This window comes from Ptychodera flava, chromosome 10, assembly GCF_041260155.1.
Source record: "Ptychodera flava strain L36383 chromosome 10, AS_Pfla_20210202, whole genome shotgun sequence".
NCBI classification, from domain to species: Eukaryota; Metazoa; Hemichordata; class Enteropneusta; family Ptychoderidae; genus Ptychodera; species Ptychodera flava.
The window spans coordinates 19992225-20010676 of record NC_091937.1 but is presented as its reverse complement, the minus strand read 5'-3'; the positions used below and the strand labels follow the sequence as shown (position 1 = coordinate 20010676).

General features: G+C 37.6%; 2 protein-coding genes across 6 annotated transcripts in view; one reads left to right on the top strand and one right to left on the bottom strand.

Moving 5' to 3' along the window:
• LOC139142200 (uncharacterized) overlaps positions 1 to 13532 on the bottom strand; it is a 30564-nt gene extending 17032 nt beyond the window's left edge. Inside the window, exons 1-5 of the mRNA XM_070712059.1 lie at positions 13242 to 13532; positions 6802 to 6861; positions 5117 to 5154; positions 2230 to 2427; positions 1585 to 1705 (exon numbers count right to left, since the gene is read on the bottom strand). Coding sequence (XP_070568160.1) covers positions 1585 to 1705; positions 2230 to 2427; positions 5117 to 5154; positions 6802 to 6861; positions 13242 to 13430 — 606 coding nt within the window. The 5' untranslated portion in view covers positions 13431 to 13532. The remainder of the gene's footprint in view (positions 1 to 1584; positions 1706 to 2229; positions 2428 to 5116; positions 5155 to 6801; positions 6862 to 13241) is intronic.
• A 1318-nt stretch (positions 13533 to 14850) lies between these two features.
• Positions 14851 to 18452, top strand: part of LOC139142199 (AT-rich interactive domain-containing protein 1B-like) — a 54305-nt gene continuing 50703 nt past the window's right edge. For 2 of the 5 annotated variants that reach the window (XM_070712055.1, XM_070712056.1), the window contains exon 1: positions 15037 to 16204. In XM_070712055.1, the coding sequence (XP_070568156.1) occupies positions 15215 to 16204 (990 nt within the window). In that variant the 5' untranslated portion in view covers positions 15037 to 15214. Of the gene's footprint in view, positions 16205 to 18452 lie in introns of all 5 variants that reach the window. The other 3 variants (XM_070712053.1, XM_070712058.1, XM_070712054.1) reach the window with 3 other exon arrangements.

Sequence of the window (18452 nt, the reverse complement as noted above, 5' to 3'; positions counted from 1 at the left end):
TCCAGTTTGATTACTTTTAAATCAAATTTTTGCATTCAGCCATCAATATTACATTGGAAAAGACATTAACCCTTTGCACCCTGACCCCCTGGTACTCTATGACGTCATCGGACATTTCTGTCCGAGCCGGGTTCAAAGGGTTAATGGCACATGTTAACATTATTGTTTGCAAATTCTGAAATTCTTGAATAAGATCTTTGTTCAAAGTTTTCATAAAGGGTCGGATTAAATATGTCTGTCAAAAAAAACCGGCTATTATCTACATTGGCTGAGACAGAGAAACAGTTGTGTTGCCCTTGTGGCATAATAGGCTTGAAATAGTCATGAAATGTTTGTTATGCAAAAAATTTGATTGGACACTTTCTCAGACTCAGTTCTCTTACAAAAGGATTTATTTTTTGTAGTTGCTAACAAGATGGAACTACTGACATGACAAACCAACACTACAGGAATGTTTGAATGCTGCAATAATAAGGCTGCTCACAGGTGACGTCATTGATATGTTCTCTCATTACTATGCAAAAAAGAAACATTTGTATGTAAATTTAAATTACATTTTTGGAAATTATGCATGCCAGATTGACGAAAAACACCTTTATAGAAGACTGCTAATGTTACAATGGACCCTGGATGTACATTAAAGCTGCAATTTTCAATTCCAGGTTCTCGTAATAGTGGAGTTCTCCAGTCAAATATTTGGCCAGTATGATGTTGGATTCCTATAACATTAATTACACAAACTGATCGTAACCTTTTGTCGCCTTTTGCTAATCCTGTAAACAGAGATTATACAAGCGTTTGATTGACGATCAGTTCAAATCGCCAATGGTCATTGATTCCCCACCACAAACGCTCGAATTTCCTAAAAAAATCGTTTTCCAGTCATGTTAGAATTTGAATATAACCACAGAGTTCGATCGGCAGCAGCTTCTCGCTGACCGCTTGGCAGTCCGCAACAATCTGCAACAACAGCCAGACATGCAACAACAAAATTTGTCCGAATTTCAAGCAGTAGTGTCAGATGTTGCATGCGTGTAGCTATATTTAGTAATAAACCTGTAACTACAAACAGTGCAATTCTGACGAATATGTGATCCAGTTGCATAGCCATCTGTCAGTTTTTTATGTCAAAATATTTCACGCAAAAGCAAAAACTTTATTAACATGGTTAGTTTAGATCAAAACCCACAAGAATAATATATACCACATGTACTCTTCGCTTGTTTTGGCCTTCCTACTGAAGAGTAACTGGAAAATTATTCCAGAACTACAGTGTTTGAAATGATTTCATTGAATACTACATTTTTCTATCTTTTGTTGGATGTAATTTTGATCGCTGTGATATAACCAGTACTGTAGTCTATTATTCCTACAACACTGCCTAAGCATCATCTCGTAAACACTCAGGTTGGTAACGAGATACAACACTGCTGTAAGAGATAATCCAGCATTCGGTAAAGATGACGCTGGTAAGTCCTACGTGATACAAAAGAGCGTTGACTCCATCTAGGATTTAGTTTGGCACCGTGCATCCATCCATTCAGGCATTCCGACACATGCAGATGAAGAGCAAACATGTGATACCTTTTTGATTTCCTCAACGTCGTATTGTGTCACAGCTCGGAGTCTGGGTTTAAGTTCTTCGGAATCTTGGATAGCTTTTATGGCTCTCTCAGCAACTTCCATTGGTGTAACACTGCCAGATCTGAAAAAAAAACACATTTACAAATTCATACGTGTAAAAAATACGGCAAATTAAAATGTAGCAGAGCGATGTATTGATCTTAATATATTCAGATTTCAATAAACAATATACTAAACGATACATCTGCTAAAACTAGTACATCAAGGAAGCAATGGTAAGGAATACTTGCAGAATTTTACCAGAGAGTTTAAATTATACAGGGGAAAAGATTGGTAGATATGAAATCCATGACTTTGTATAACAAAAACAACCTTTTTTTCTATTATTAATTCAACTTGGCTGATTTTTATGCTGCAGCTGCCACATTGGATCCTATCTCAAAACGAATTTGTGTATATGTTAACCTGGTAGTACATTCTCCTTGTACCAAGTTTGAATGAAATCCATCCAAGCATGTTTGTCTAATGGATGGAGATGGGCAGATCGTCAGATGAAACATAATCTATTATTTCCGCCAGACTTTGTCTGAGGAGACTAAAAATACACTTTGGCATTCCAATGAGTACGTTCAAATGCATAATTACCTGTAAGCTTCATAGAAGTCAGACACCGTATCGATGCGGAATTCAGCATCTTTTGTTTTTTCCACCTTGATGACTTGATCCAAGTCAACCGGACATTTCCCATCTGTGGCAGCAGCATCGCCAGTAAAGGGCTGAACGGGGAAAAACACTGGTTCTTCCGGTATGCTGATCTTCCGCAATATATCATAGTTGGATTTTCTGTATGGAGATATCAAATGGAGATTATTTGTCATTAACACAGTCCACAGTGATGGAGGGACTCTCTCATTACAAATACTAGTTTGCACATAATTAGCCAAGGTGAATTTCTCCTTTGAGGCTAAAATTCACATGTCAATGATAATGTTGCACATTTAACACAATGCTGAGTGTTTGCACATTACAAGAAGAAAGATATTCAGTACGTATTTTATTAGACTTTGTTGAAAAGGTCAATGGTTTTGGAAACCCAGTACCATTTCTGTTTTTCCCTGATACAATTTCAATCACATATACATGGGGGTGGAGGTGGGTGGGTGATGGAATCCTGATATGATTTCAATGATAAACCAGGGGGTCAGGGTTGGTGGGGTGATGGAAACTTGATAGGATTTCAATGATATACTGGGGGAGGGGGTTGTGGGGTGGGGGAATCCTGGTAGGATTTCAATGATATATCGGGGGTCGGTGGGAATGCTGATAGGATTTCATTGATACACCGGGGGTGGAAACAGAATCCTGACAGGATTTCAATGATATACCAAGGATATATTCTGTACCATGATTGGAAAACCGACTGTAATTATATCATTTGCTTGTTTTTTACAATTAAAATAATGAAAATACCATGAATATGATGAAAATACCGATCACTTTCAAGTGTGCATTCAAACATAAACACTGCACATCATTCTCTGTATTAAATGGCAGGCAGTACTCTGCATTAATATCCCTGTGTACAGTGGTTGGTATTTTCATAACAAGCTCATATCATCTTTGGAGTTCAATTGCATACTTAACAAAAATACTCATTTCATATACTTTGCATAAATTAATACTAACGTTTCACTTTGGGCATTCGATAATAACTATGCTGTATTTTGATTTCAGATGATAACAGCACTGTATTTTGAATTTCAGACTCATCATATTTAATGTGAGACAGTAAACACCTCTGCACGTCTAGAAACTTGAGTTTCATTGTTACAGCTCTATATGAAATTATTTTTTGATCTTCTATCTGAATCTAGACATTATACTACCTACTATTTTAGTTACAAAATTACAGCTAGGGGGACTGAAGATTAGGGTATGGCTGAATCAAATGCAATTTTATCACAGTTTAATAAGTCTCCTTTGCTTGCAAAATGTAATGAGTCGTTTACTTCTCACAACAGTTCTTATTTGCAAGAAATTTGAAATTGTATAGTTTTCAGTTTAGGGCAAATTGAGCAAATACACTCAGGAATTAATTTGATAATTAGTAAAGTGTGTAAAGTTCAAAAGTTGAGAGACTTGTAGGCAGAAGCTAGAATTCAAATCCTCTTCAGAAATTACTTTACTAATTTAACCCAAGAAGTTATTTTACCCATTCTGTTCATTGGAACACTTTTGTGCCTGGCAGTCCCAACACCACTCTCATCATAATTTATAAATATGATAGAAAACTACAAAATACCAATCATATAACAATCATCAGCGTGAAGTAAATAACTTTCAATCTTAAATATACAAAGAGAAAAATTCCAAAAATTCCTCATGCATTGATAAAGTATTTTGTCAGTGACATTTTAAAAATATTTACATTTTTGTTTCAGAGTCACCACTATTGAAAATATAGTGTGAGAATAAGTCGGTTGTAATTTTTGTGATAGTCATTGTCAGCTCAAATACAATGTTTTTGATGAACCAACGGTTGCAAATACAAAACTGATATATGAATAAAATGTCATTGTTTTTGTGCTAATTTTTTTTTCAGGATTTTAAGATTTTTATCGCAGTGGTGATGGCTAAAAACCATACTCCTTAGCTTGCGAGGTAATAAGGAATTATGCAAATTAGGTGACCTCGTCAAAAGTTAGGATAGCCTAAACATTACAATGTTATGCCCTTTACAAGGATTAGTGTACAATGAATTATTGATAACAGCATGTCAAATCGCCTCCGGCAAAAGTCACAACACGGTTGACGTGCAGTCGCCTTGAGTTGCACAACGCTGTGTGGGTTGGCTTGCCTAAAGCTGCTTCCGACTACCGGTACCATTCAACAGATACCACATCTCTGCTTCTTGCAGCTGCCAGTGACAGAGTCTAGTCACGACGATTAGGAAAAGATGCAGGGATTGTGGAAGCACCTGACTGTATTGAGCTAACAGGCAAAAGTATCGCAGAATGGAAGTGTGAAAAATTCACGCTGTGAATTCAAAGGGCTGACATGAGCTATTGCTTCTGAACGTAATCCACTGATGCCAATCTGTGGAGGGAAGTTCTCTTTATTATATAGCTTCCAAATCATCTGATAATAAAACTTGGAAATATGTAGATATGTTGTAAGAACTTATGTATGTAAATATTTCATTACATAAAAGGTAATTTAGGACTCAAATGACCTCAAACTATTATAATGTGATGTACTTTGTTGCACATACGTGTTACTAATGCATGTGTTTCCCCTTCTACACAAATAACATGGGATTGAGTATTAAAGCTCTGTTGCTTGTTTGTCCACAATAATACTTCTGCATTATTGAAGCCATTGAGTGCATCTAGTGTGCTTTGATCAGAAAATATCACATATAGAGTGAACAAGTGGGCTGCCTGTTGAAAGTCAAATATGGTAACCCGAATGCTCAGTGTTGTGATGGCATCAGTCAAGTAAAGTATATTGACATCAATATGGAAATTCTTACCTGAATGAGTCTGGTCCAAGTACCGCAGTACCAATGAACTGAAATAAAGTGAGTATAAAGTTGTCATGTAAGGAAAATGTCAGTTGAGAAATCAATCTATAAATCAGACGTAACGACTGGCTCATTTTTTACCGCTTTCTTTGAGTGTTAGAGGCTATTGCAATTTTCCTTTCAAAATACTTCATGAAAAAAAACTGTCACTTAGGATTTTATTTTCCTCTGTTCTCCTTTTCTGATCAACAACTTTCCCTTTCACAAGTACTGTTTTGGTAAATTACCATTGGCAAGATCGGAGCTTCAAGCAGGAAATCTGCAAGGACGACTTGCTCTGAATGCCGCCATCTTGAACTTTTGATAAATTTTTATCTTTCTGGCTTCATATAAAATTTGTGATACAAATTTGCAGTTCTATACCGGCTATCACAAATGCTGAACATTCTGTTGTAAACAAATGGCAAATACAGCAGCAATATGGTTACATATTATCAAAAGTCAATTTCTGGACTGAAAACCAATCTTTGCTACAGAATACAGTACGGTTTTGCAGAAATTGAGTCGTAGGAATTTTAAAAGTAATTCTCAACAATCATGATAAAATATGTCCCCAGGGGTTCTGTCGAGCGGTTGAATATCTAAAGAGTTTACATCGTAAGCAGAGTGCTTTTGAAAAAATTCAAAGCAAATATGCCCTGGATGCTACTAATAAAGCATCAACCATGAACAGAATGTGTGACGGTTGCAAGTCAGCTCTTGTCAATGACACATCGACCAAAGTATGAGAACAAACCAATACATTCCTATCAGAAGCTCAAATTAGGAAAATTTTGCATAACTGCTTTGTCAAATTCGTCAAACTGCTTTGTCAAATTCGTCAATTTATCATAACTCTGGAAATACTACTGTAACAGTATGTCTGGAAAATTCTCAGGAATTCTAGAGTTTCAAAAATTGTTTAAGAGAAAGTATTATATTAATCCCAAATGTCTTACAATGGACTACCATGACTATGGAAAATCAGCTTATTTGATAAGCTCCGTTTCACTGAAAGTGGAGCTAAAAATTGTCTCTAAGTGGATTCAACGAGATTAGAAAATATTAACCCTTTGAGTGCTGTAATTGTTTTGCCACTAAATTTTTGTGCAAATTTTACCAATTTTATCAATTTTTCTGTAATTATTTTGATTATTTTAGACCAAAAGGAGATCACATTTCATTGGCTACAGTTTTTATCAATATTTTGTAAAAACTCTGAAACAAATTGACTTTGGCATATTTTATGAAGGCGACAAAACATTGACTTTGGCGCTCAAAGGGTTAAAGGTCACACTGGACATAACACTTAAACCACTGATATTCCTGTTATTTTCCAATTGTTTTAATGTTTTAGTTTGACCACAATGATTTGGCCCAAATTTGTTACCAATAGTGAGTTTCACCTTGTTTACCCGTACTGAGAATTATGGGTTGAACAGGGTAAACGGTAAAGATGGATACTGGGAAAAGGGGAGCAAGGGGTCCGGGGTAAACAAGCTACAAGACAAGAATGAGAGACTGTTGTATACAAATGTAACCAACCCAATTTAACAAATTTTGACTTCATTCTAGGTGTTAGGCTTTACAACAACAAAACATGATACAGGCTTGAATATTTTGCCGATCAGGTGAAAAAGTTTTGATATACTTACAGAATGTCCAATTCTTGTTATGAAAGCTAATGTTCTTCCTGATACACGGGGAAGTATTACCTAGAAAAAAAAAATTGCCACATAGAATTGAAACTGTGATACATCTGCAGCTTACGGGTATAAGAATGCACAGATATATGAGAATGGTAGATCTGCTAGGTTTATGCCTGGGAATTCAATCTTCCTTCAGGTAGAATGCACCACAGGGACAGATATTTTGACTCTCAAATTTTCACAATACTTTTCTAGTCTACAGCTTGTAAGGGCACATTTTGAAGCTCTTGTAGTAAATAAAATTGTAACCCCTTTTTTAAATCAAAAATTTAATTTTCTCCCACAGAGTTAACTCAGGGACGGCGGCCATTTTGAATTTCCAATATCAGAAGCTAGCATGTAATCTGTTTCTCTAGTACTTACAAAATTTTGCACGGTAACGCCTGATTTATATTCTCAATGTTCATTATTTGAAGTTTCCCTGAAAAAAGTTTCAGCAAAAGTTTATCTCTTTCAATTTTGAGGCGCATACTACCTTAACGATTTAAATTTTTTAATGGAAATTTAATGTTATAATCCTACGGAAAAGGTGATTTGAATAGCAACATTTCAATGGTGACACGGGCATGGAAAAGAATCTCCACTACTATATAGTGGTTTATAATAAGGTAGCATGCACCTTAAAAACTGAAAGACTTAAACTTCTGTGCAAATTTTTGTCCAAGAAAGCTTTCAACCAGTTTTAAGAGACTGCGCTGCTAATTTCTGTACTAGAGAAACATATCTCCGAAGATTTATCAACACATGAAATTCATAAATTGGCTGCAATCTGTGCATAAACTCTACGGGGAAAATTGGATTCTCAATGTTCACCAAAACAAGAAGGTGAAATTTACGATACACTCTCTACAATGAGTTCATACGAGAAGTAAACCATAAAAGTATTGTAAAAATTTGAGAGTTTAAGAATCTGTCCTGGTAGGGCCCATTCTGTTGTAATTCTATTGATGTACAAATTTGGGGCTAAAGAGAATGACTGAAATTAAAATACCACTATTATGCATCACAACTGTAGATTTTGACAGTATTATTAACAACATTTTAGGAAGTTTTGTCGCTTGAAATGTTAGGTTAGCAGATTTTTGTGGGGGGATTTCAACTGATCACTAAGTTTTTAGAATCATGGCAACAAACCTTGGTTGAAGAAACAGATCCTTATTATGGGCATGTAGGGTATTGAACAGATCAATTAAGACAAAACATTGTGATAAACGTCATTGATATCACAACTACAGACATAAAGGACAATCATTTGTGAGCTGTGGTACATATCTACATTTCCAACAATGGCTTAGCTACTACTGCCAGTACTCATTTACAGTGTATCGTGCGTTTACCTGTGAGATGTGGATCAAATAATCTGCCTGCAAAAAGTTTTGAAGCCTAATTGTCTTTGCCATGCTATTCTCCGTAAAGGGGAAGGGGGTTTGGTACAAGATAAATTTACCCTTGCATATCATATAGCTCCTTGAGGAGTTGATTTTTTTGTCTTCTGTATCCGTTTAAAACAAAACAAACAAATTTTTACATGTAAGTGGACTAAAATGGGATCTCCAACTACCATACAGTGCACATCAGATTTGTGATTAGCAAAGTCAGTCTGTATCATTTTGTAGAGCTGTAAACAATATAAACATTAATAAAACATACAATATCAATACACAGAGTACTTTCCGGGGTCATTGATAGTTAGAGCTCATGCATGTAAAAGCAGAGTTCATTGCATTTTTAGGGTTTGGCTGTAATTCAATTAATATGTGCAAATTCACACAAACACATTTGACACAGGATTGTGCATTTCAACACTTGATGAGGGAGAGCCATTTTTACACTGTATATAATGAAGTAAAACACGATTATAGTTCATTTGCTATGCATGTTTTATTTATCTACGCCCCCCCACAGGAGTATAGGTTCACAAAAGGTGTGAAGGACTTCCTGTTTACAGCACAAAAGCGACTGTGCTGAGATATACTACCAAAACTGTAGGGCCGTTCTATACCCGGTAAATTCATCCGTAAAATGTGTTGTTTACTAAAACATATTCACTGCAAACTTTGCTTCATGACTTCGGAGCAACTGTGCACTTACAGATGATTACAGACACTGAAATGTTTGATTGTCAGGCCATGAACAATGATTTTACAGTTTGTTGATGTGGGAACTTGTATTGTAAAATATATTTTATCATGTTTGGATAACTCTCACAGACCAAAGTGAGTTTATTTTATTAAGATAAATCATTGGACATGGTTGGAGGTTTATTCCTGTGATTTTGTATTCCACACTATAAAAAAATGCAAATTGGTAAAACAGCCTTATCCTTCTACCAAGCAATACACAAAGTATGAATACTTGTCATTCGGCCTCCCGCGGGATCTGCCCATCAATGATTGGCTTTTGATTCTGATTCTTTGTCAAAACAACTGTACATTTTTATCATCAATTCACTCTTTGTAAAGTAACAGGGCTGTTTTTGGTGTTTGAATGCATTTGGAATGGTTTAGACAGAAATTTCACTGTGCACCCAAATGAGTCGATACAGCCCAGACTAACACATCAGTGCCTTCTCTTGCTGCCAATCAGCGACCATGGAGTTCATTGCATATGATTATGTTCAATGTCAAATCCCTTCCCTGAAATGAGAGTATGGAAAGTGCAAAAATTTGATTATGAAATTGTAATTTATAAGACTTGCCTAAAAACATGAGAAATTGTTGAAATATATTTTTGGAAGCTTAAATTGTTGACATTTTTTGAACGACAAACATTTCAAAACAAGAACATCATGCACATACTCAGTTTCAATGGTGTTAGTGTGACATATAGTTGGTGTAAATTTGCGTACAATAACCAGAATCGAGTAAAACTCCATCCCCCCTACATGTAAATGCAATATTGTTAGCCATAACCATGTTTTAGTTGCCCATGGCTCCTGACTGTACGACTGGGATACTTCAATAATTGGATTGCTTCTGGTTGTTTTTGTTTAATCGTGGGAAGAAACTTATAATATTATCGTTGTTATTCTACTGACATAGATTGGATGATTAAGCAAGTCCTGTTTACTTGTACAATGAGTATTAATATACATATACAATTGAGAACAACAGAATTTGGTGTCCGCTAAAAATGCCATAATGAATGCCTGTTCGGTAACATTTACTGTTTCCAGGCATTGCCCACCCCCATATGCTCTGTCATTCTGTGACTTCCCCTGCATGCTCACTGTTTAACGGTTTCAAGGGACCCATTATACGATAGCCAGAATACATCTGCTCTGTACTGTAGTCCACAGGCTATCCAGAAGCGCATCCAAGATAGCATTCCAGACTTGCGCTTGTAATTGGAAGAAAAATTGTTGGCGTTGCACAAAAATGGTCACTAGATGCAAAATTTGATACCCTAGTCTCTAATAAAAAATATATATTTGCATCGGGCTATACACCGCACCAAAGTCCTCATGAATCCTTTGTGGTATTTTCATAATAATCTTGAGTCATACTGAACAGATACAACTGTTTGTTTATTCCGGAAATCACATCATCATAGTAGACATATGAGCCTTGTTCACATTGGAAACCCAACTGAAATTTGGGCCGACGCAACATAATCCTCCTTTTGGGAACAGATTTGGTCTGTGTCCGCACTTACTGGTACCTGACTTTGGGCTGACGTAAATTTGCCGTCCTTTGTGACCTCTGACCTGTCAAGGTTCAAGGTGGCGGATTTGAATACTGGCGCGCTGTTTCTACTGTTCATGATATTCCGGCGGTTTTTATGCACAAGAAGGGCAAATATGACTACCACTCGTCATCGGAGAGATCTTCCCTATCTATTTGATACTTTTTTGAAGTCAGTCCTCAGCTGCTTGATTTTGCGGCGACATTGGTCTTGACTTCTATCGAACCAAAAATTCGTCATTCTCTCGGCCATCATGTTATAAGCCAACTTATCTCTGGACGTCCCATCCATGAGGTTTTTAGTAATGTCCTCGTTCCATAAGGATATGAGAGACATTTTGTCTCCTCCGTGCTCCAGTTTAGTCCCACGAACCGCCATATTCTACGCGCCAATGCGTTTCTCAAAATGAACATGTGAGGGCGTCAACTGGGACCAGGGCCAACGTAACGTGTCCACACAGGTGATTTTTGTCGGACCAAATTTTGTGTCGGCCCTGCGTCTCACCTGGACCAAACTGTGTCGGCCCAGGGCCGACGTAGCGTCTCCACATTGGTTATTTTACGTCGGCCCCGGCCCAGCACCGGTGCTACACCAACGAAAAGTGGTCAATGTGAACAAGGTTATGGACATACACAGCAAGATCTTGAAGAAAAAGAGTTTAACCCTTTCCCTGCCAGACAGTATCACTTCCCCATCAGCCAAATCAGTAAAAAGCGGTATTGAGCCAAAACATGACGTATTTTCACCCACTTGGCTTGGCATGTTAAAGCATCTTTGGTAAAAAAAAATCAAGTTTATAGAATTTATGTTTTCAACAGCCTTCAAATGTACAGTATTATGTTAAAATACACCATATGGAATATGTTGTGTTTCATTATTTTAACCATCTTGACCTGGTGGTGAAATATTGACTTGGCAGGAAAAGGGTTAATAGACAGTGGCCCCAGGGATTCAGTGACTTTTTGACTCGGAATATAACCACTTCTCAAGTGAATGGAAAAAAACCAACTTGAATAATATAAACATAGCAGATTTTGTCTGATTTGTAACAATTTACAACATTTTGTAAAATAAGTCCAGGAGCTGCTGAAACCCAGTATCCATATTTATAATTCTCTCGCAAAGTTTAAAATTCAACAGTAACAATTGTCAAAATATTTCTGGTTTATAGCAATCGATATTAACTCCTGTGTCTGCACTGTGGACAGATTTGTGTACAATCATGTATGTTGAAAGTATGGCAATGGGGTTCTGTTCATCAATGCGCTTAATCACTAAACCAAATTTTACTTCCATCTTTTCTTCATAAAAAAAATAAAAAGCATCACATTCTTGCAAGCAAGAGCTTTATTTCCCGTCCAATGACTCCATGATGGGGTAGTGTGTTAGCTGTGGCAGTAAAGAGGCCAGTTTTTCTGACAAAAACCCACAAGAATATCCTCATGTTCAAGAATAGATGGTGGAGGCAAGATACTGTCTATGATTTAAGATACAATCTATGTCAAGACTGTTTTACACTACAGTAATCTTGTTCTTGTCATAAGATAGATTACCTGATTAAGATATGGGTTGATTAGATGACACTTGTCATATAGAATAATGATCAGTAAGGAAGGCAAACTATGAGATTAGGCGACTTAGTTATCACTCTATGAATCCATCAATTCTCTGACACACAGTCACTCAAGTTCAATTTGGCAATATGTACTCCAGAATCTGGCTACTTTTTGCATAGTCTGAATCAAAATGTGATTTCAACTCCATAAAAGGTTGATTATTTTTCGCAAGACATTTTGTGTGTGCGTGTTGCTACTAGCCTTCTCATTTGTACTTTCTCTGTTAAAATCAAATGGTGAAATGTTTATGAGTCAGTTAGATTGACAACATTTACATTAGAGACACCGGATCAACTTTGAGGTTATTTTTTCGAGAATTTTCAATGATTTTACTTTTTTTTTCGCTGGTTCAAAACGATCAACTAAATCTCTTTTTAATGTCATGTGAGAATTACGAAGACTCATGAATAACACAGTAAATGGGCAGACAACATTTACAAATATAAATGATGATATTGTTCACTCATAATTTGAAACAGAACATTAACATGCTAATTTTTTTTATTTGACAATTTTTATCAAATTTAATAGACATATTTGTCTTTTGATAAAACATCACCGCTTTGGTCAATGTGACGTGTTTTATAACCGCAAAAAGTGAGATTTAAATATATCACAATATCAAAGGAAAGATCAGTCATTTAGTTCATACGTTGCTTAACAAGGATTAATAGGCACATACAATAGGAATTTGACCTGCCTGACCTAATTTCTGACCTTTGACCCGTGTCTGAGAGAAATGGCAGCGGGTCCATAGGTGTATGTACAGCTAATCTCATAACTTGAACGATGGGGAAGTGTTTGAAACTGGAAACAAAGACACGTTTTCTTTAAAAATAAGTTAGAAGGCAAAATCTTGATTAAAAAGACTTAGAAAATTAGTATTGCTAGCTTAATGTTGAGTTGATCCACGGTGAAGTTGAAAGCGACATCCCGAATGACAAACAATAGTGGGATAGAAATAGGACTTGGGAACTCAGCGAACTATATATTATGCTGGGATGGCTACTATGATCGATAACACTGTTTGAAAGTCTATAGGCTACATGAAAACCGTGCATTTACTAAAAAAAAAAGAATCCTAACCCGATTGGTGATATTGTATTCTATAGGAAAGTCCGGCTTGCCCCTCTCTCTCTTTGATATTTTCTGAGGTCCTCCAGTCACCCTCCTCATGAAGAAATACCACACTGTGAACCCGAATGCCGGGACTGCAGCCAAACCGAGTAGTAGCGACATTATCACCGGTGAGTTGTGGATTGTCTGTAACTTCATCTGGCCCACCTTTCACCTATTATACCGATACAAAGGTCACCGATGAACGATTGAGAGCAGATTCTGAAATTGTGAGAGCGACTGAATTCTCAAATCCTCAGTTGACCGTCGGGGGCGCGATACTAACACAAGCGACCAGTGGTCACGCATGTTCGTCTGCTCGACTTTCGAAGCCGCGCAAACACGAATCGAAAAGGAAAGCCGTTTGGAAAATATATTGAGAAAAAAATCATTACCTAGATAATATCGCCCTTCTGTCACTGCACTTCGCACGAAATTGAAAATTGAAGCTATATTGGAGAAACTGCAGACAGAAAATGTTCCGGAAAAATAGTTACGCAACATAATTGTGAGACCGAATGATAACAGGAGGCCCCTTTGAAGGAAAATATAGCAGGAAAACGGAGCAGACGACAGTTGGGGGAAATTTTATATCAAAAGAAATATATTAGAAGCAACAAAAAGCCTATTGCCAACGCTGCTTTGTAGAAATTTGAAGTTAAATTAGGTGTGCGAAAATTGTGAAAGTCATGTAGGCATAGGACGGACTGCCGAGTTGTCAATACGACACTTCAATTTAAACATTGTCTCCTATGGCAAATGAAGTAACCCCGACTTGCCCCATGACAAATCGTTGCCAACTAGGTTATAAAGGCCAATTTCCAACCTCGCATTTAGGTAAACATGCACCGCTAAATATTTTGGTTTCCACACGCTACGAGAGCGACTTTCGCCAACTTTTTGAAAGCGACTTTTCTCTCGAACGTGTTTCTGGGAAAGTGCTAAATGAAGTTTTCGTGAGGATATGCTATCCGTTTTCGCACAGTATCACATTTCACATTTGAGATGAGATAAATCATTATATGACAGTTGCATTGCAACGTTGCTGTTTATAAAACCTTTCAACATTGGCCGAAAAATGTACTAGAAAACTAACTGAGTCGATCTAAACGTCCTAAGCAAGTATTCGTGAGGGCAATTGCAATATAACATATAAGTGAATAAATAATGAGAGCTGTGAGTGCGGATCTGGGAACAAAGACAGAAATGAAATTCGGCTCGGCTGACGTCAACCTATAATTACGCTCTGGTAATCTGGCATCTGATGCTGTTACATCCACTACCCACCGGAAAGAAGTTTACCCTGAAAATATTTTTTACGGCCATAGTTTTTTCAAGTTATCGAAAGAAGTTAATTTTTTAAAGCTAGATTTAATATATTAATATTTTTTTATTATCATCATCGAAAGATAAAATTTTTTTTCTGTTACCTTTTTCCCGGAGGGTAATTGATGGAACAGCTAATAGAAAAACAGCTTTGAAAAGAATGCCTTAGACGAGTGACCGCCATGGAATGTTGTATACTATCGTTGAGGGAAAATATAATCCCTTCATAAAATAAAGACTTGGGTGCTTCCTCGAAGCGAGGGATCGCCCAAGAGCATTGAAATAAGTTTCAGCATTATATTACAAGTGAAGTCACGCAATTAAGGTAAAGGAGTATTCGTTCTACGGGATTGTAAAACGAGTTCAGCGTATGAATTTTGCAAGATGAAAACGTGTGATGTCGTCCGTCTCAAAAGAGCGCCATAATAGTATAGCGTGTGATAAGGCCATGCTGATGGCAGACTAACTTTCTGTTATTCTCTGCTCGCTTACCAAAAACACGTGTGTAGACTGCGTATAACCCCGGTCCGTAACACCTATGGTTAGTCTCAGAGTGACTTTAGGTATCCGATCGCTGCCTTGAAAGCAGTGTTCGGCCGGGATTTGTTCAAACCAGTATGGCAGCTCAAGTGGCTGCAAATGTCAATTGTGAACACGATATGAACACACAAGGACAGACAGGAACCGAGATGGACCCCAACTCTATGGATTTCAACACTCGGACGAGTCCTGGGACAAATGATCTACCAGTGGAGAACGTCCCGAATGTACCTGATACTTCTACGGTGGGTAATAGGTTGAAATCACCTAGTGGTAACGAACAAGTTGACTTCATGACAAAGGGAAATAACAACAATCAAGATGGTGGTAGCGGTGGTGGTCGTGATAATAATTCAAGAGTTAAGTGCGAACCAACTGGCTTTGATACGCGGGGAGAACCGTATCCAATAGCAAATAACCCTAATTATGATCAGAATATTTCCAATCAACTCATGGAATGTAACCGTAGTATGAATTCTACGCCAAATTCGGGCTCACAGAGCCAGTATCCGAACAGTTACTACACTGGTAGTGCTAGTCAGAGGAATAGTTATAATATGGCGGATCAGACACAACATGGCGGTCCTGGCCCTGGAAATTTACCCACAAACATGGGTCCAAACCCAAATATGGGACAACATTCAGCAAGTATGAGTCAATATAATCAGTTTGACAACACGGGGAATGTTAGAACGGGTTATCCGACATCTTCCAGTGCTATGAGTGGGATGCCCACGCGGACTAGCTCAGCGGCTAACATGATGCCCCATTATAACACAACGCAGCAACAACAACGTTACATGGGTGGTGGTAGTGGACACGCCGCCGGCCAAGCACCGACACTCTCACAGCTTTTACAGGGACAAAAACCAAACCTCAGCCAGGGATACCCCAACATGTACACAGGCCAGGGCGAATACGGCCAAGGCATGAGTAAGGGACCGGAAGTGAGCGCTATGAGCGGGGGAGCGCCGTACGGTCAACAGTGGGGGAACACACAAAGAACCCAACATCCTCATCAAAATATGGGAGGAATCGGGCCAGGCCAGGGCATGAGCAGGCCACAGGTACGTCTATATGTCTACCTTTCTCTTGGAAAAATGGTAAAGTTGTGAAAAATGTTGCTTTGTTGTTGTTTTTACGGACAAAAGGTGTCAATTGGGAATGGAAGCAAATATGCATGTATAATGAGCTTGCAAATAAGGAAATAAGCAAAGGGTGCAGGGACACGAGAATTTGCTGCGTCTACGTGCGTATTTCCCGCGTATTTTTCGCCGACTGAGCCCCTAGGTACGTTGTGACAGGAATGAATGAAAAGGCCTGCCTGGAAAATTTTGAATTTGGAGGTAAATTGGGGAAGGCAGAAGACAGCTGGGTAGGTTGTTAGCATTGTGGGCTTTGATTGGCTGTCAGCTCTTGGCATGCTATTCATTTAATGGGTAGGGATGGCATTATGATACCACAACATTTCATTGACACTCGGTGTCAAATAATTTGACATGAATTGACATCACGACTATCAAATACTACTCTCCTGAAATATCACCTAACCCTGCCTAAGGCTGGTCGTGAATGTTTCATACGGCATGCGCCATTAATTTCTTGAATCTTGAAAGCGAAGACATCAACTACCTTGTGGGAATACCTGGTGTCTCTTAAATGCTGTCATCTTGACATGTTTACACACACTTCATTCAGGGGGCATTATCAATGACATCTGTCGACTTGCGTGTGGAAGATTGTTTCAACTATATAACTGTAAATTACTGTTACTTTGAGAAAAATAGTTTTGTTGATCATGCTATAGTGTTTTATATTTATCAAACTGTGATTTCATCACCTTTATGCCTTTTGATGTTTTTCCATGTGTGAATGATGCAAGAAAAGGCATGGCCTAGACCAACACTTGTCTCCCCTTTCACTCACACCACTGCCAATTTTAGTAATTCATTACTGTCAAAGCCAGAATTTTTGAAGAAACTTTGCCAATGCAGCAGGCAGACATAGGATATAAGACGATGGTTTTTGCATGTAAAGACAATTTTTTTGTGAATGCCTGCCCGGTTTCTCAGAAGGAAATATCGAAAGAAATGTAATGTTAATAGTTATTCCTTGAAGATAATTGAAAGTAAAGATGTCAAAGTGATGTGTGTATATATTTATGGATATCCATCTCCGTTATTGCATCTGGACTAAATATTTTACATATATCTTTTTTCTGGTAGTGTGCAATTTGATGTACAAAAGAAACTGTTTTTGCGCAAAGTAATGAAAGCTGTCTATCTCTGTTGTGCAGATACAGCAGCCAGTCTTTGCACCAACCAGTTTTTGCCAGAAGTTCTTTTCAACACTGTAATCTCATAAGTTATGATGAATTTTCTGAATGAAGCCATACAAATGTAATGGTTTCGGTTATTTTAAAAAAAAATTCAATTGATCTGTGTAGAATTGTTTGATCATTTTATCCCACATTGACTGAGCAGGTTTACCCCACTGTGTGTGAGTGATAACATTCTCGTGTGCACTGGTTACAAGTTTGTCAATATTTTCATCTGTTGTATTTTTGTACCAGCTTTAGCAAAGATGGTTGCTTCAGTTCTGTGAAGCCCTAGCTAGCTAGCCGTAATGTTAGTTGTGGGCGGTTACATGAATACATAACATGGTGAAATCACTTTTTTTTTTAAAAATCTGTTGTTTTGGATAAAATCTGAGCACTCGGTATTTTTCAATCTGACAAATCTCCAAGCCGTGTTCATTTGTTTCGGCCAGGGAGCCTTCGTCAAAACAACAATACTACACTGACCTAACCAAGCCGTGCAGAGTAGACAATGTCAGTGGGTTATCTTTATGAATGTGAAGTCAGTATTGAAACTTCAAAGTGACCATGTATGCAACTTTTCTCATCAGAAAAATGTAGGAAAGGCCCCGGGGGTCAAGGGTCATGCCATGGCTTAGAACAGTCTGTCTAGGAATTATTTAACAGACCAAACTAACCTGCCCAGAAATACAATGTACAATTTTACTATATTCATGTATTCTGATTGTTAACAGAAGCTAGTCGTAACTATGTGGACAATAGCTGGCCCTTGATTTCATCCTGATAAAAAAATCGAGCTCTCATACAATTTTTAGTCACCATTTATTTTTGACTCAATACAATAAATTTAATAGTGAATTTGTTGCATACGGATGACAGCTTACAAGGACTATGGCCGGCTGTATACAGTTCACAGTTTGACCAAGCATGGTGTGTCAGTATTTCCTTCATATTTACAAAATCAGAATATTTGAAATCAGTTGTACTGTAATTCTGAC